Genomic DNA, 20,284 nt, shown 5'->3' on the forward strand with positions numbered 1-20,284 from the left:
GGATTTCTTGTTATGTATTACGTGAAAACGTTATTTCTCTTTAGGGTTCAAGTCATTTTGTGTTGAGTTTCTATTCTTGCACTGCATTCTAATGGAAAGAGTGTTTATAAAGCCAGTTTTTAAAGTCAATTGCATCTCCTTCCATTAACTGCTAAATTTGAAGCTTCTGTCCTCTGCAACTCCCCTATATCCATTGCCAGTATTTAGTTACTGACAGTGAACAGATTTTTGTTGTTTTATGGAACATAAATCATGAACACCAGCATAACAGCAGTGAAGTTTTTATGGTATTTTTCCAACTTACAAAGTACATCTTATCTCATTTGATCACAGCTCAGCCTACTTGGCTTAGTCATTTCATAGAATGGATGAGACTAAGAAGATGGATATAGAGGTCTAGGGTATATTTAATTATATGCTTGTAAATAAGGTCAGTACGTGAAACTTTCATAGAAATGCAACTGACTGAGTTGATGTGCAACCAAAATAAAAACTGTTATTTTGTAATTTTTAAAATTTAAACAACAATTTCTGACTCGGGTAAGAATCACAGACATAAATGATTTAAATAATTCCTTTAGGGTTTTTTGTTTTTAATCTAGGGCTTAATTAGCTTTATTTCAATATCAACATGCATTGTGTGTCATAATAACTTCAGGATATTCAGGAAAAATATGTCCAAAAGAGGTTTTAAATGTAGATCTGGAGCATATGCTAAAATCCTTAGGTGCAGATTTAGGGTTTGTACATGGGTGGTACTTAAAACTCTGAGAATGGATGATAGCCTAGGAATTTAGGTGGAAGACAAGGAGAAAATGACTAAAGACTGAACACTGAAGAGAGTAGGCTGAGGAGGAGGAGGACCCAGGATAAGAGGAAGAGATGAGAACTAGGAGAATCAGGAGCAGCAGAGAGGCCTAGGAAAGCTTTTCCAAGAAGTGGTCATTCTAACCCAGGTACTAAGAAGAGGCCTCACTTAAATAAGAGAAGAAGTGGGTTTCCTGACTACATATACTTGCCATATGCCAAAGCAATGGAAAACAAGGATTTCACTTTCTGATTTTCACCCTTAAATTTTTCTTTGTTGTTATGTTACAATACTATATTGTACACTTTGGGGATTTTACACAAGATCAGAAAAGGTATAAATCTTTATATTTTTATTTTATTTTGATATCATTAATGTACAATCACCTGAACAATATTATAGTTACTAGATTTCCCCTATTATCAAGTCCCCACCATATACCCCATTACAGTCACTGTCCATCAGCGTAGTAAGATGCTATAGAGACACTACTTGTCTTCTCTGTGCTATACTGCCTTCCCCTTGCCCCCTGCTACATTATGTGTGCTAATCATAATGCCCCTTATTCCCTTTATCCCTCCCTTTCCACCCACCCTCCCCAGTCCCTCTCCCTTTGGTAACTGTTAGTCCATTCTTGGGTTTTGTGAGTCTGCTGCTGTTTTGTTCCTTCAGTTTTTGCTTAGTTGTTATACTCCACAGATAAGTGGAATCGTTTAGTACTTGTCTTTCTCCGCCTGGCTTATTTCACTGAGCATAATACCCTCTAGCTCCATCCATACTGTTGCAAATGGTAGGATTTGTTTTCTTCTTATGGCTGAATAATATTCCATTGTGTATATGTAGCCACATCTTCTTTATCCATTCATCTATTGATGGACACTTAGGTTGCTTCCATTTCTTGGCTATTGTAAACAGTGCTGCCATAAACGTAGGGGTGCATATGTGTTTTTGAATCAGGGGTATTGTTTTCTTCAGGTAAATTCCTAGAAGTGGATTTCCTGGGTCAAATGGTATTTCTATTTTGAGTTTTTTGAGGAACCTCCATATTGCTTTCCATAATGGTTGAACTAATTTACATTCCCACCAACAGTGTAGGAGGGTTTCCCTTTCTCCACATGCTCACCAGCATTTGTTGTTGTTTGTCTTTTGGATATTAGCTATCCTAACTGGCGTGAGGTGATACCTCATTGTGGTTGTAATTTGCATTCCCTGATAATAATGTGGAGCTTCTTTTCATGTGCCTGTTGGCATCTAAATTTCTTCTTTGGAGTAGTGTCTGTTCAGATCCTCTGCCCATTTTTTAATAGGATTATTTGCTTTTTGGGTGTTGAGGTGTGTGAGCTCTTTATATATTTTAGATGTTAACCCCTTATCGGATATATCATTTACAAATATATTCTCCCATACCTTTTTGTTCTGCTGATAATGTCCTTTGCTGTACAGAAGATTTTTAGATTGATGTGGTCCCATGTGTTCATTTTTGCTTTTGTTCCCCTTGCCCCAGGGGATGTGTTCAGAAAAAAAATTGCTCATGTTTGTATTTAAGAGATTTTTGCCTGTGTTTTCCTCTAAGATTTTTATGGTTTCATGACTTATATTCAGGTCTATGATCCATTTCGAGTTTACTTTTATGTATGGGGTTAGACAATAATCGAGTTTCATTCTCTTACATGTAGCTGTCCAGTTTTGCCAACACCAGTTGTTGAAGAGGCTGTCAGTTCCCCATTTCATATCCATGGCTCCATTATCGTATATTAATTTGCCTTATATGTGTGTATTTATATCAGGGCTCTCAATTCTGTTGCATTGATCTTTGAGACAGTTCTTGTGCCTATACTATTCTATCTTTTAAAAAATCTTCTCTGGACCCTAGTTTTCCTGTAGCTACTACCATGTTTCTTTTCTGCCTTTACAGGATCATTCCTTGAGACAGTAATCTCTGCGTATTCTTATTCCCTTCCTCTCCTCCCATTTTCTCTTGAACACACTGAAGTGAGGCTTCTGTCTCCTACCCTTCTATTAAAGTTGCTCTTGTCAGAGCAATGAATGTCTGTTGCCAAATCAAATGGTCAATTCTCAGACCTCATTTACTAGATTTTCCAGGAGTATTTGTTAGAGTTGTTCATTCCCCCCTTCTTGAAACATTTCTGTACTTGGCTTCTAGGGTACTACATTTTTCTAGTGTCTTTTTGCATTACTGGACACTCCTTCCCAGTCTCCTTTGCTGGATCCGTCTCTGTGACCTCTAATTGTGGGGGTGCTCCAGGGCTCTCTTGATAGTTGTCTTCTCTTCTCTCTGTGCTCTTATTCCAAAGGTGATCTCATTTAGTCTCCTGACTTTAAATACCATCTATTTGGTATTTTGTTTTAGAATACTTTTAGCACCCCTGTTTTGTTATGTCCCTTCAATTTTGCATATTCAGACTTTCATATTGTGTCCCTCTGTTTCTAGAGTCCTCATTTAGAATACACATCAATTAGTTCATACATATCAGAGCTATATTGCTTACCAGATTTCCTTTTCATTTTTTTCCTCTCTTTAAGCTATGTTAAGTTGTCTTTTATTGTTTGGTTATTTTCTGAAGTATTTTTCCTCAGATGGTTGGCTTGAGTTGTGTAATCCTGGAGATCATGATTAGCCTCAACTATCTTTTTGCTGTCCCTTAAAAATAATTGGTATCTTAGCTAGATATAAGTTTCATGAGTTTTCCTGCTTTTAAGTAGTCTAGATCTTCCATTGTTTTTTAGTGTATGTTGTTGATGGTAAGTCCAATGGCAGTCCTGTGTTTTTCACTATATAGGTAATTTTTTTCTTTCTTTCTTAACATTTAAAAGATTTTCTCTTTCTTCTTTAGTGAATTTTATAAGGATATGAGTAGATATGTCTTTTCTCTTCAATCCAACCTGAACTGGTTACCCTTTTCAGTTAATCACCAGAGGTGTTTCTTCAGCCCAGAGAAATTTTGTTTTATTATTTGCTTAATTTTTGCCTCTCTTTCTTATGGTGTCTTTTCTCCTTTTGAACACATATTTTCACATATTAGTTTTCTGGATCTAACCTTCAAGTCTTTTTTCTTTTCCTTCACATTTCCATTAATCTAACTTTTCGCTCTGTGCTTTGAGATAATTCTTGCACATCATCTTTCATCTGTTTATTTTGGTGTCAATAATGATCATCTTTTTTTTTAAGTTCAGTACTCATTTAGTTTGAAAATCATGGTTCTGAGCTTTAGGAAGTGTGTGTGGAGGGTGGTGTTGTGTGTGTAGTGTGTGTGTGTGTTGCACTAGAAGATACTTAAATGTTCTAACAAGTTTTGTGTAGGTGTTTGTCTTTCTTTTGTAGCACTTCTCTTTCATTATGTATATGTGTTCTATGTATTCACACTTCTTCTGCTCTTTCAAATTTTAAGGCCTCTCACACAGTCAGTTGTTTTTCTATGATTGCTCTTTGGAAATCAGGTCTACTTTCTGTACTATTCTTAATAGCAGGAATACCAGAGGTAGGAATAGGTATAGTCCCTACGGTTTAGGACAGTCAGCCCTACTGGAGATACCTGAAGGAAATTTAGTGGTGCTTTCTGATCTACTTGAAATGTCCTAATTTCCAAAGTAGGGAAGACTCACCTATCTCATGTTAGGAAAATCCAACATATTCAGAGGGATTGAAGGTAATCTTACCACTGAGGGTTTCATATCCCTGAAAGCTGAGCTATTGCAGCTCTCATTTTTTGTCTAGGGCTCTGATACTGCTTTTCAGTTAGTTACCTACCCACAGGGTAATTTAGCTTCATACCAGTTTGCTCCAGTGTTACCCAACTAGAACATTAAACCATATCCAGTAGTCTGTGAGTCTCAACATCTGCTTAACTTCAGAAAGTTAAGGAACTTGGAGTTGAGCATAGAGGAGAACAAGCCACAAGTTGTCATGTTTCAGAATATCCTGAATTATCAGTCATTCCAATACCATTTACATTCTGATGACTCTCAAATGTATTATTTCTCCAGTCACTACCATTCTCTTTACTCACATATTAGTCAACAATTCAACTTGGATATCTAATGGTTATCACAAGGGTTGCAAGTCCAAACTGAACTTTTGATTGTCTTTCCCAAACCTACTCTTCTCCCAGCCTTTCCTAGCTCAGTGATTGGCATCAACCACCATTTTTCAGTTAATTGCTTAAGCCAATATCCTAAGTTGCATTCTTGACTTTGCACTCTTATATTTACATCCACATCCTAGTCAATCAGCAAGTCCTATTAATCATACTTCCAAAATATACCTAACCTGACCACCTCCACATCTACCACAAATCCACGCATTGTTGTTTGTTGTTTTAATGCAGGTGTCTCCTGACTGCTTTCTAGGCTTCTGCTCTTGGCCTGTACAATTTATTTTTTATAAACCAGAGTAATCTTTTTTTTTTTTGCCACAGTAATCTTTTTAAGAGGTAAAATGTTGCTCCCCTCCAAAGAATGCTAAGAAAACCTAAACTCCATGCCATTGCTTATATGGCTCTTCGTGGTTAAGACCAACAGTGCCTACCAACTTCATTTTCTATGACTCACTGTACTTCTGTCACATTAGCTTCCTTGCTCTTCCTTAACTACATTATAACCATTTTTTCTCAGGGCCCTTATACTTGCTGATCACTTTGCTGAGAGTACTATTTCTCTAGATTTTCTCATAGTTCCTTTCCTCATTAAATTTGTGTCTTGCTCAAATCTGTTCAAATTGCCTTATACAGACTGTTCCTGGTCATTCCATAAAATAGGTTCTCCTCTGCATTCCCTATTCTACCTTACCCTATTTTAAGTCTTTTAATAACACTTATTACCATTAGAATCATGTTTGTTTATTTACTGTTTTCTCCTTTCAGTCATCCTCTATGAGGGAAGAATTTTTTAATTCACTGCTATATTGCTAGCACTTGAAACAAGGAGTAGACACATTCAATAAATAATATACACTTCAAGTGGCATCTTTACTAAATTTGAGTTGGATGACAAAATGAAAAAGGAGGTATATACATGACTCTTCCTGGAAATAGCTGTTTTTTCAAAGTACTGTTTTTTATAGTTTTCTACTTTTTATAGGCTTATCTGCAAAAAAAATTAATAAATGTTTTACATCCACGTTTTGAATTTCAGTTAATATACTTGTATTTTATTTTTCCATAAAATACTGATCATGCAATCTTTTTTCTTTTTAAGAATGAAATTCCATTGTACCTGTAACTTATTCCTTAATAACAAATTTGTTACCAACTTCTTAGCTTATGTTTTATGTTAAAAGAAACCGTGTAAAATTGTACAATGTGAAGACCATTGTAAGTAAAGGAAGGAAAAATAGAAGTTGAGATTTTATTGCTTTCCGATTATAATATTCCAGTATTTTTTTAGGTTGCCTGGATATCCCCTCAATTAAGATATTGGTTTTTCCCCTTATGATGTACTTACTCTGTCTAAGGGACCACTCATGATTCTGACCATCATTGCTATTTCTTTCCACTCTCTGCTTCTTCTTTTATTTGGAACCTTAGTTCATGCCCCCTTTTCTCAATTTTCGGTGGATAGAATTTTCTTCCCTAGGTTAATAAGAAAGAAAAGAGAAAATTTAGCAAAACAATAGTAGAAACCAAAATTATGCTTGAAAATAGTCTTAGCATTTATAATTATATGTATACCATGTTAATATGTGGTTGACATTTATTTTCTTGTACTTGAGTACAGCATTCTTCTAATCTCTAAGGAAGACCAATTTTAAAGGTTTATTGGGGAGGAGGGAAGTTTTTGGTACAATCATGTGCCATTTCACTCACAATTTTGAAGGGTCATTTTAGTTATCTCCATGGGTGGGCCGTGAAACAACATTAAAGCTCTAATTCTCCCTCATAAGCATGTGCTGTTGGCAGCTGGAGAGCTTTATAAAAGCAGCACTGGCCCATGTTCCACTGTACACTTATAAACACCTCTGTCTGGCAAAATACTGATGTTTGTAAATTATTTTGTGGCACGGTAGTTAATCAGACATTCTAAAATGGTTGACTTTGATAATTAAGAAATTAACTTCATTTTATTTTTATTTTTTCCAGGTGTATGGTGGCTGACGAAGTAAGTTTTTCATGATTTTTGTGTCTTATCAAATTCAACAACCCCTTCTTAGTGTCTGCTATATACTTATGTATTCATATGATTACTTGTCTATATGTGGAGAAAAGAAGGGGAGAGAGAGGTAGGTGTGCAGGGTGCAGACAGAACACGAGACACGAGAATGATTAAGTGTGTGTGTACCCACGTGCAAGCAAGGCATGTGTGCGAGGTGTGTACTTGCAACATGTTAGTATTAAAATTAGTGATCCATATTTATATATTTTTGACCTAGGAATCATGAATGCTTAGAAATGCAGCCCTAAATGAAACTGAATTCATTTTCTACATGTCATCATACTACTTGCTTAAATGCTAAACTTTTAAGATTTTGCTCTAAAGGTTATTGTTTCATAGGGGTATGAAATACAATGATAAAACAGTATTTTATTGTCAGCAAACAATTTGATACATATAAGTGGCATGCACTTGTATATTTCATATTCATGTTTTCTCACTCTAACGGAAGTTCTTGTTATGTAAACTGTGATACTCTTTACATAGGTTCACAGAGTAATGTAAATCAGTGAAGTTCTAATTTTTAGTATGTTTGAGACATTGCTATTTTCATGACATCTTTAAGAATAACACCAAAACATATACATTTAAAACTGTATTAGAGGATTAAAGATGGTGGCATGAGAGGTGAGACAGAGGCTTCCTCCTAAAACTGCATATAATATGAAAATATAGTTAATACAACTAATCCTGAAAGAGCAACAGGAAAGAGAACTGCGCCAGACTGCATACACCTGATAAAAGACCAGACCTCAGAGAACAGGGTAATGTATCAAAGCTGTGGTCTGGCAGGAACAAAGACCTTTCCCTACCCCACCTCACCAATGGGAGGAAGAGAAAAGGAGCAGGAAGGGAGTGGAGACCTGGGACTGCTGAATACCTAACACCGGTGATCTGCTCTGGGACCACAAACTACATTTCATGGTGCTTGCATGGTACTCTCATGATTAGGAGTTTGGAAAGCTAAGACAGGCAGAATTCCTGGAGAGACAGATTGCAGCTGGCTGTGGAAGGCAGGGATCCATATTCGGCTGCTCTGGGACAAAAGAAAGGTGGTCAGTATGAGAGACTGCCTAACAAGGAAGCCCTTAGCAACAGGGCTACTAAAGGGGTAAGGACTGCACAGAGCTTACTGCTCAGGAGAAAGGACAGCTAGACAAAATTGTCTGGCTGCACTCTGCCCAGCAGGATGGGAGCTCCCACGATCTTCGGGTGATCGAGCTCCCTGACTGGCTACACATCTCCAAGGATCCCCTCCGTGGTACGCAGCCTACTGCGCCTTTATCCCGGCCAGCCCCACCTGGCTCCCAAACCGGCAAACTCTACCCTGACATTAGGCCAGCCAGAGGGAACATCTCTCTGCAGCAACTACAAATGCAAAGCATAGAGGCTTATACCTGTGTGCTTTGCCCACTGGTTCAGAAAGTGGAGACAGACATAGCAGCCGGGAGGCAGGAAACAGCTCTTTCCTCGCCCCAGGCAATAATAGCACTCCCCTGCAACACCCGACATTGCTTCAGGGTCCTAGCAGCCCCAGAGAATAGAGCCTTCTGGGCACTAGAGGGCGCCATATGCAAATATGAAACTCCAAAGGAACCTGGTTCAAAGCAAAATTATTAATAAAACTCCTGAGAGAGATTTAAATGACACTGACCTCACAAATCTTCCTGAAAGGGAGTTCAAAATAAAAATAATGTACATGCTTATGTAGGTACACAAAGATATTAAATAACTCAGGAATGAGTTCCAGATGGAGATCCAATCATTGAAGAGCAAAATGGAGGGTATTAAAAGCAGCTTGGATATGGTGGAGGAGACAATAAATGAAATAGAAACTAGAGAAGAGGAATACAAAGAAGGTCAGGCACAGAGAGAAAAAAGGATCTCTAAGAATGAAAGAATATTGAGAGAACTGTGTGACCAATCCAAATGGAACAGTTGCATTATAGGGATACCAGAAGAAGAGGGAGAGAAAGGGATAGAAAGTGTCTTTGAGGAGGTAATTGCTGAAAACTCCCCCAATCTGGGGAAGGAGATAGTCTCTCAAGCTGTGGAGATGCACAGGTCTCCCAACACAATGGTCCCTAGGAAGACAACACCAAGACATATAATAATTAAAATGGCAAATATCAGTGATAAGGACAGACTACTAAAAGCAGGCAGACAGGGAAATAAGATCACATACAAAGGAAAGCCATCAGGCTATCATCTGACTTCTCAGCAGAAACTGCCCAGGACAGAAGGTAGTGTCATGACGTATTTAATGCAATGAAGCAGAAGGGCATAGAACCAAGAATACTTTATCCGGGAAGATTATCATTTAAATTCGAAGGAGGGATTAAACAATTTTCATATAAGCAAAAGCTGAGAGAATTTACCACAAAACATCTCTACAGTGTATTTTGGAGGGACTGCTATAGATGGGAGTGTTCCTAAGGTTTAGTAGCAGGCACCAGAGGTAATAAAACCACAGTAAAAAAGTAGAAAAGCTAATTACTAAGCAAATGCAAAATTAAATTAACTATCCTGAAAGTGAATCAAGGTATAGAGAAAAAGTATAGAATATGATGCCTACTGAATGGAGGAGGAAGAAAAAGGTGGAGAAGATTAAAATGACCTTTAGATTGTGTTTGTAATACCGTATTAAGTGAGGTAAGTTAGACTCTTAGGTAGTAAGGAAGTTAACCTTGAACCTTTGGTAAACATAAATCTAAAGCCTGCAATGGCTATAAATACATACCTATCGATAATCACCCTAAATGTAAATGGACTGAATGCACCAATCAAAAGACACAGAGTCACTGAAAGGATAAAAAAATAAGACCCATCTCCATGCTGCATATGAAAGACTCACTTTAAACCCAAAGACATGCACAGACTAAAAGTGAAAGGATGGAAAGATATTTCATGCACCTAATAGGGAGAAAAAAGCAAGAGTTGCAGTACTTCTATCCGACAAAATAGACTTCAAAACAAAGTCACAAGAGACAAAGAAGGACATTACATAATGATAAAGGGGTCAATCCAACAAAAAGATATAACCATTATAAATATCTATGCCCCCAACACAGGAGCACCTACCTATGTGAAAGAAATACTAACAGAATTAAAAGGGAAAATAGAATGCAGTGCATTCATTCTACCACACAACACGCCACTCATTCCAAAGAATTGATCAACCAGACAGAAAATAAATAAGGAGACAGTGGCACTGAAGAACACATTAAAACAGATGAACCTAACAGACATCTACAGAACTCTACACCCAAAAACAGCAGAATACACATTCTTCTCAAGTGCACATGGAACATTTTCAAGAGAGATCATATACTAGGCTAAAAAAAGAGCCTCAGTAAATTGAAAATATTGAAATTATACCAACCGGCTTCACTGACCACCAATGTGTGAAATTGGAAATAAATTATACAAAGAAAATGAAAAATCCCACAAATAGGCTTCACAACATGCTCCTAAAAAAAACCAATGGACGAATAACCAAAGAAAAACAGGTATCAAGCAATATATGGAGACAAATGACAAAATAATTCAACACCGCAAAGTCTGTGGGACGCAGTGAAGGCCATGGTAAGAGGGAAGTATATTGCAATACAGGCCTACCCCAGGAAAGAAGAACAATCCCAACTGAATAGTCTAAAGTCACAATTATTGAAAATGGGGAAAAAAAGGAGAACAAATGAGGCCAAATGACAGTAGAAGGAGGGACATAATAAAGATTAGAACAGAAATAAATAAAATTAAGAAGAATAAAACAGTAGAAAGAAACAATGAAAGCAAGGGCTGGTTCTTTGAGAAAATAAAGAAAATAGATAAACCCCTAGCCAGACTTATCAAGAAAAACAGTCTACTCACATAAACAGAATCAGAAATGAAAAAGGAAAAATCACAACAGACCCCACAGAAATACAAAGAATTATTAGAGAATACTGTGAGAATCTTTATGCTGACAAGGTGGAAAACCTAGAAGAAATGGACAACTTCCTATAAAAATACAACTTCTAAGACTGACCAAGGAAGGAAAAAAACCTGAACAGACCAATTACCAGCAAGGAAATTGAATCGGTAATCAAAATACTTATGAAGAACAAAACTCCAGGTCTAGATGGATTCACCGCTGAATTTTATCAGGCATATAGAGAACACATAATACCCATTTTCCTTAAAGTTTTTCAAAAAATAGAACAGGAGGGAATACTTCCAAACTCATTCTATGAAACCACCATCACTTTAATACCAAAACCAGGCAAAGACCCCACCAAAAAAGAAAATTATACACCAATATCCCTGATGAACATAGATGCAAAAATACTCAACAAAATATTAGCAAACCAAATTCAAAAATACATCAAGAGGATCATACAACATAATCAAGTGGGATTCATCTCAGGGATTCAAGGATGGTACAACATTAGAAAATCCATCAACATCATCCACCACATCAGCAAAAAGAAGGAGAAAAACCACATGATCATCTCCATAGATGCTGAAAAAGCATTTGACAAAATTCAACATCCATTTATGCTAAGAAACTTTAAACAAAATAGATATAGAGGGCAAGTACCTCAACATTATAAAGGCCATATATGACAAACCCAGAGCAAACATCATCCTTAACAGCAAGAAGCTGAAAGCTTTTCTTCAAAGATTGGGAACCTGACAAGGATGTCCACTCTCCCCACTTCTATTCAACATAGAACTGGAGGTCCTAGCCACAGCAATCAGACAACACAAAGAAATAAAAGGCATCCAGATTGGCAAGGAAGAAGTCAAACTGTCCCTGTTTGCCAATTACATTATACTGTACATAAAAAAAAACCTAAAGAATCCACTCCAAAACTACTAGATCTAATATCTGAATTCATCCAATTTGCAGGATACAAAATTAATATGCAGAAATCTGTGCCATTCCAATACACTAACAATGAACTAGCAGAGAGAGAAATGAGGAAAACAATTCCATTCACAGTTGCATCAAAAAGAATAAAATACTTAGGAATAAAAGTGAAAGACCTATACTCTGAAAACTACAGGACACTCATGAGAGAAATTAAAGAAGATACCAATAAATGGAAACACATCCCGTGCTCATGGATAGGAAGAATTAATATTGTCAAAATGGCCATCCTGCCTAAAGCAATCTACAGAATCAATGCAATTCCTATCAAAATACCAACAACATTCTTAAACAAACTAGAGAAAATCGTTCTAAAATTCATATGGAACAACAAAAGACCCCAAATAGCCAAAGCAATCCTGAGAAGGAACAATAAAGCTGGGAGAATTTTGCTCCCCAACTTCAAACTCTACTACAAAGCCACAGTAATCAAGACAATTTGGCACTGGCACAAGAATAGACCTATAGACTAATGGTACAGACTAGAGAGCCCTGATATAAACCCAACCATATCGGGTCAATTAATGTATGATAAAGGAGCCATGGACATACAGTGGGGAAATGACAGCCTCTTCAACAGCTGGTGTTGACAAAAGTGGACAACTACATGCAAGAGAATGAAACTGGATCATTGTTTAACCCCATACACAAAAGTAAACTCAAAATGGATCAAAGACCTGAATGTAAGTCATGAATCCAAAAACTCTTAGAAGACAACATAGGCAAAAATCTCTTGGACATAAAGATGAGCAACTTCTTCTTGATCATATCTCCTCAGGCAAGGGAAACAAAAGCCAAAATGAACAAGTGGGACTATATCAAGCTGAAAAGGTTCTGTGTAGCAAAGGACAACACGAATAGAACAAAAAGGCAGATCTGAAAATGGGTTGACATCAAAATATACAAAGCGCTCACGCACCTGAACAAAAAAAAGCAAACAATCCAATTAAAAAATGGTCAGAGGAGCTGAACTCCAAAGAAGAAATTCAGATGGGCAACAGACACATGAAAAGATGCTCCACATCGTTAGTCATCAGAGAAATGCAAATTAAAACTACAGTGAGATATCACCTCACACCAATAAGGATCACCACCATCCAAAAGACGAACGACAACAGATGTTTGCGAGGTTGTGGAGAAAGGGGAACCCTCCTACGCTGCTGGTGGGAATATAAATTAGTTCAACCATTGTGGAAAGCAGTATGGAGGTTCCTCAAAATACTCAAAATAGAAATACCATTTGATCCAGGAATTCCACTAGTAGGAATTTACTCTAAGAATGCAGCACCCCAGTTTGAAAAAGACATATGCACCCTTATGTTTATCACAGCACTGTTCACAATAGCCAAGAAATGGAAGCAACCTAAATGTCCATCAGTAGATGAATGGATAAAGAAGATGTGGTACATATACACAATGGAATATTATTCAGCCATAATAAGAAAACAAATCCTACTGTTTGCAACTACATGGATGGAGCTAGAGGGTATTATGCTCAGTGAAATAAGCCAGGCAGAGAAAGACAGGAATCAAATGATTTCACTCATTTGTGAAGTATAAGAACAAAGAAAAACCTGAAGGAGCAAAACAGCAGCAGACTCACAGAACCCAAGAATGGACTAACAGTTACAGAAGGGAAAAGGACTGGGGAGGAGGGGTGGGCAGGGAGGGATTGAGGGAGGGATGAAAGTGGGCATTATCATTAGCATGTATAATGTAGGGGGGCCACAGGGAGGGCTGTACAACACATAGAAGACAAGTAGTGATTCTACAGCATCTCACTATGCTGATGGACAGTGACTGTAATGTGGTATGTGGCGGGGACTTGGTGATGGGATGAGTCTAGTAAACATAATGTTCCTCATGTAATTGTAGATTACTGATACAAAAGTTTTTAAAAAGTGCATCCTACAGTATGGGAGAATATATTTGTAAATAAAAAAATCCAACAAAGGGTTAACATCCAAAATATATGAAGAACTTACACACCTCAACACCCGAAAAGTAAATAACCTGTCTAAAAAATGGGCAGCGGATATGAAGAGACAGTTCTCCAAAGAAAAAATTCAGATGGCCAATAGTTACATGAAAACATGCTCCACATCACTATTCATCAGGGAAATGCAAATTAAAACCACATCGAGACATTACCTCACACCAGTAACTATGGCCACCATCGTAAAGACTAAGAACAACAAATACTTGTGTGGATACAGAGAAAGGGGAACCCTCCTACACTGCTGGTGGGAATGTAAGCTAATTCAACCATTCTGGAAAGCAATATGGAGGTTCCTCAAAAAACTAAAAATAGAAATACCATTTGGCCCCAGAATCCCACTCCTTGTAATTTACCCAGAGAATACAACTTCTCAGATTCGAAAAGACATATGCACCACTTTATTTATTGCAGCACGTTTTACAATAGCCAAGATATGATAGCAACCTAAGTGTCCATGAGTAAATGAATGGATAAAAAGATGCATTACATATACCCAATGAAATACTATTCAGCCATAGGAAAGAAATAAATCCTACCATTTGCAACAACATGAATGGAACTGGAAGATATTATGTTCAGTGAAATAACCAGGCAGAGAAAGACAAGTGCCAAATGATTTCCTTCATTTGTGGAGTATAGCAATGAAGCAAAACTGAAGGAACAATGTAGCAGTAGACTCAGAGACTCAAAGAAGGAACTAATTGTTACCAAAGGGGAGGGGTGTGGGAGGATATCTGGGAGGGAGGGAGAAGGGGATTGAGGGGTATTATGTTTAGTACACATGCTGTGGGGGATCACAGGGAAAACAGTGTAGCACAGAAAAGGAAATAGTGACTCTGTAGCATCTTAGTGTACTGGTGGACAGTGACTGCATTGGAGTATGGGTATGGAGTTGATAATATGAGTAAATGTAGTACCTACATTGTTTTTCATTTGAAACCTTCATAAGAGTGTATATCAATAATACCTTAATAAAAATAAAATAAAATAAAATAAAGATGTATGCTGAAGTATTATAATATCTTAATGTCTTCACATCAGAGGTTCAGCAATATGTGTGTCTGGATTAAATAAGATTGTACCAATAAAGTGTTCAGAATAGTACCTGAACATTCAATAAATGTGGCTACTGCTATTTTTTTTAAAAGTATATTAGAAATGAAGATAACAGATACTGAATTTTTAAAAAATGTAAAGGGAACCATAAAATATTCTCCCTGTTGGCTATCTTTTAATTTTAGTTACATGTAAACTCACCTATGCCTTATCTGCAGTTTCTCCTTTAGGAAAAAAAGGAATAACAGTGTAACATGAATGTGAATGCTATACAGTAGGTTTCTTGGTTCATGCTGATTTATAATTACCTAAATTTTTAGTTTGAACTCTTCATTGTTAGACATTTGTTTATACCATATGTTATAGTTAGAAACATAGGCATCTTCTGTGATAAACGTCAACAGTATAATTGAAGAGACATGACATAGATATTTGGGAAACAATAACAGAAAGTTCTGTTTTAGAACAGGATGAATTCCAAAAGGCTCTTCATAAATTAATAAATTTTGGAGTCCAAAATGACTGAAAGAGGCTTATGTGTTTAAGTCCCTAAATATGTTTTCACCAAATAGGAAAGTAGATTCATTCTTCAAAACCTTAAAAGTAGGCATAACCATTTTATATAGTAAGTATATAAAATATATGTGATATATATATATATATATATCACTATGTTCGAAAAGACTAGTTTTATATCCACAGAATATATATTTTTAAAAATAGCACCATCTTGATAATCTCTACAAGCAATTCATAGGGAAAGTCTTAGCAGCTCTGATGAGCCATTGCTGCTTTTTCCCTCTTTAATGATGTAGAGATTTAAATAGACTTGAATCTTTGGAATCATTCATGGATTGAAATTAACTTGAGTCAGCACCATAACCCTTCTTCACTTTTATATTCTCTGACAAACTCCTATCTTTTCAGTTAACATTAGTCTAAGGATTATGCAAAGTCCATTACAAACCCATACCCAGCAAGATTTTTTTCTTTACAGAAATTGGTTTTCCAAAAATTGTCAGATGTTGAGTGATTTGTAAATTTCAAAATCAGTGTTATTGTTCAATTTAATAGATTTGAAAGAACCATTGAATATTTCCTGACTACTAAAAAAAAAAACCCTCCACTTTTGTGTCCATCATAATTACCTGTATCTTTATGTCAGAATTTTGAAGACTCATTTTTTTTTTTTTGGTATTGTTGATCTGCAATTACATGAGGAACATTATGTTTACTCAGCTCACCCCTTCACCAGCTCCCCCCAACAAACCCCATTACAGTCACTGTCCATCAGTGGAGCAGTATACTATAGAGACACTACTTATCTTCTCTGTGTTGCACCATGCCCCCCATGCCTCCCCCCAGATTATACATGCTAATTGTAATGTGCCATTTCTTCCCCCCCCCTTCTTGTCCCTCCCTTACCACCCATCCTCCCCAGTCCCTTTCCCTTTGGTAAGTGTTAATCCATTCTTGGGTTCTGTGATTCTGCTGCTTTTATATTCCTTCAGTTTTTCATTGTTCTTATACTCCACAGATGAGTGAAATCATTTGGTACTTGTCTTTCTCTACCTGACTTATTTCACCAAGCATAATACCCTCTAGCTCCATCCGTGTTGTTGCAAATGGTAGGATTTGTTTTCTTCTTATGGCTGAATAATATGGCCTCCATGTGTTTGTGAGCCTTTTTGCTTTCTTTGTACAATTTATTTCTAGTTTTATACCTTTGTGGTCCTAGAAGTTGGTTGGTACAATTTCAATCTTGAATTTACTGAGGCTCTTTGTGTGGCCTAATATGTGGTCTATTCTGGAAAATGTTCCATGTGCACTTGAGAAGAATGTGTATCCTGTTACTTTTGGATGTAGAGTTCTATAGATGTCTATTAGGTCCATCTGTTCTAGTGTGTTGTTCAGTCCCTCTGTGTCCTTACTTATTTTCTGTCTGGTGGATCTGTCCTTTGGAGTGAGTGGTGTGTTGAAGTCTCCTAAAATGAATGCATTGCATTCTATTTCCTCCTTTAATTCTGTTAGTATTTGTTTCACATATGTTGATTCTCCTATATTGCGTGCATATATGTTTATAATGGATATATCCTCTTGTTGGACTGAGCCTTTTATCATTATGTAATGTCCTTCTTTATCTCTTGTTACTTTCTTTGTTTTGAAGTCTATTTTGTCTGATACTAGTACTGCAACACCTGCTTTTTTCTCCCTGTTGTTTACATGAAATATCTTTGTCCATCCCTTGACTTTTAGTCTGTGCATGTCTTTGGGTTTGAGGTGAGTCTCTTGTAAGCAGTATATAGATGGGTCTTGTTTTTTGTCCATTCCATTACTCTGAGTCTTTTGATTGGTGCATTCAGTCCATTTACATTTAGGGTGATTATTGAAAGATATGTACTTATTGCCATTGCAGGCTTTAGATTCGTGGTTGCCAAAGGTTCAAGGTTTGCTTCTTTAGTATTTTACTGTCAAACTTAACTTGCTTGTTGAGCTATTATAAACACTGTCTGATGATTCTTTATTTTTCTCCCTTCTTATTCCTCCTCCTCCATTCTCTATATGTTAGTTGTCTTATTTTGTTATCTTTTGTGTTTTCTTTGACTGCTTTTGTGAGTAGTTGATTTTATTTTTTGCCTTAGTTAGTATTTGGTTGGTCTGCTTTCTTTGCTGTGATTTCATTTTCTCAGGTGACATGTTTTTAGCCTTTGGAGTGCTTCTATCTAGAGCAGTCACTCTAGATACCCTGTAGAGGTGGTTTGTGGGAGGCAAATTCCTTCAACTTTTGCTTGTCTGGGAATTGTTTAATTCCTACTTCATATTTAAATGATAATCCTGTTAGATACAGTATCCTTGGTTCAAGGCCCTTCTGTTTCATTGCATTAAATATATCATGCCATTCTCTTCTGGCCTGTAAGGTTTCTGTTGAGAAGTCTGATGATAGCCTGATGGGTTTTCCTTCATAGGTGACCTTTTTTCTCTCTCTGGCTGCCTTTAATTCTCTGTCCTTCTCCTTGATCTTTGCTGTTTTAATTATGTGTCTTGGTGTTGTCCTCCTTTCGTCCCTTGTGTTGGAATTTCTGTGTGCTTCTGTGGTGTGAGCAACTATTTCCTCCCCCAGCTTGGGGATGTTTTCAGCAATTATTTCTTCAAAGATACTTTCTATCCCTTTTTCTCTCTCTTCTTCTTCTGGTACCCCTGTAATGTGGATATTGTTCCTTTTGGATTGTTGACGCAGTTCTCTTCATCTTTCATTCCTGGAGATCCTTTTATCCCTCTTCGTGTCAGCTTCTCTGCATTCCTGTTCTCTAATTTCTATTCCATTAACAGCCTCTTGCACCTCATCTAGTCTTCTCTTAAGTCCTTCCAGAGATTGTTTTATTTTTGTATTCTCCCTCCCAACTTTATCCATTAGCCCTTGCATTTTTCTCTGCAGCTCCATCAGCATGGTTATGACCTTTATTTTGAATTCTTTTTGAGGAAGATTGGTTTAATCCATCTCACTATGTTCCCTCTCAGGGGATGTCTGGGTTATTCTTGTCTGTATGAAATTCTTCTGTCTTTTCATGGTGATAGAGGTATTCGTAGGCCATTGGTGCGTGTGTCCACTTGGAGAACAAAGTCACTTCTTGCTTGCCTGATGTCTTCCCTTCCTGTGCGAATGGCGAACCCTAGCAGCTTATGCTGGGCAGCTGTGTGCCAACAGGGCCTCTTAGTCTGGCCCGGGTGGCTACAGAGGCGGCTCCATGTGGCTGCTGTGGGCGTGGCCTGTCTCAGGCTGGTGCTCTGCTATGGTGGGGCCCCACCAGAGGGGGAATGGGCGGTAGGCTGTTTATCACCATGAGGGGCTTCAGAGCTGCGCTGCTGCCGAGGCGGTTAGGTCGCCCCGATTTGCCCTGGATTCCAGTACCTGGGCTGAGTGTGCCGGGATGCCTCCGTCAAGCTGTGAGGCTCCTGTCCCGTTAAGACTTTCGAAAAGCACTCGCTTTTCCTTTGTCACTGGGCACTGGCTGCAGGTTTTACTGTTCCATTTCCCTAGTATCCAGAGCACCATGCATTGTGTGTCTGTGCTCCTGGTGCGGATGACTAGGGCTGGGTGTTTAGCAGTCCTAGGCTCCCTCTCCCTTCCCACTCTGACTCCTCTCCTTCCACCAGGGAGCTGGGGTGTGTCGCACTCTCGGGTCCCTGTGGGCTGCCACTTGTATCTTAGCCCCTTTGTGAGGTGCTGGGTTCTGGCAGGTGTAGATGTAGTCTGACTGTTGTGCTGCATCTTCCAGTCTCTCTTTTAGTAATAGTTGTATTTGTTGTATTTTCAAAAATATTTATTGTTTTGGGATTAGATTTCCGCTGCCCTACTCACACCGCCATCTTGATTCCTCCTCTGAAGGCTCACTTTTTTACATCTGTTCAATTTCACTGAATTTATTTCTTAAATCCTATCAATAATGTTAATTTTAAAAATCCTCAACTTTACACATGTACAGAAAACAGGCTACTGAAATAAACAGTATGATGTACCAATCTATAATCACAGCGTACAACCACCAATATCCTCTGTTAGTGATAGAGTTGAAATGCCATTTTTATGGGATCTTACTAGATAGTGTGGATGAAAGTTAGTAAATTGAAAGTATTGAAGTAGAAAGAACTTTTATATATATAAATTGTATGACCTCTGGTTTGACCTTCATTCTATTTGCTAGTACTGTTCTCTTGCTCTTATCACAAAATGACAGTGAGGTCAGAGAAGAAAGTGCAGTTTATAATTTGGAAGTAAACCACTTTTTGATTTTTATATTAAAAAATATATTTTAATATGATGAATATTTGACTCATGAAATAGCTAAAAGCCATGGGATAGCAGTTTCACATCTCTGCTATTGAACCTACTTTTTTTAGACGCTTGAATACCCACTTGGAATATTGTATAATTTAGCTGTCTGCTGTGATCTTTCCTCCCTAGCTTTAGAATCAAATGACTTCCTTTGCTGGTATTACTCTCCCTTCTTCTAGTATTTTTCCACTTTTACCTTTTTCTAATGTTTTCGATCTTTGTGGAATTAAATAACCTATCTACTGTATGTAAGGTAATCATGTAAGGTTTTTACTTCAGAAAATGGAATTAACATTCTGGGTTTTTTAAAAATGATATATTAACATGAATAGGCTAATACCGTCTCATACTGGACAAAATTTTGTCATTACATGGATCCAGTCTTCTATGTACTGTTATCGAAGTCAGAAAATTCCCACTTCCCTCTTATGTAACATTTTTGTTTGTCCTCTGCCTTAGGCTCCCCCCACCTCAAATACATACACATGCACACAATTTTCTTAAAGT

The 20,284-nt window shown here is 37.4% G+C and overlaps 1 protein-coding gene across 2 annotated transcripts in view; it reads left to right on the top strand.

Annotated features, from left to right (window-relative positions):
- The window catches only part of ZRANB3 (zinc finger RANBP2-type containing 3), a 329,605-nt gene that overhangs the window by 113,482 nt on the left and 195,839 nt on the right, over nt 1–20,284 (top strand). For both annotated transcript variants that reach the window (XM_036886644.2, XM_036886643.2), the window contains exon 3: nt 6,904–6,922. In XM_036886644.2, coding sequence (XP_036742539.2) covers nt 6,904–6,922 — 19 coding nt within the window. The remainder of the gene's footprint in view (nt 1–6,903; nt 6,923–20,284) is intronic.

Source organism: Manis pentadactyla, chromosome 8, assembly GCF_030020395.1.
Source record: "Manis pentadactyla isolate mManPen7 chromosome 8, mManPen7.hap1, whole genome shotgun sequence".
Lineage (NCBI taxonomy): Eukaryota > Metazoa > Chordata > Mammalia > Pholidota > Manidae > Manis > Manis pentadactyla.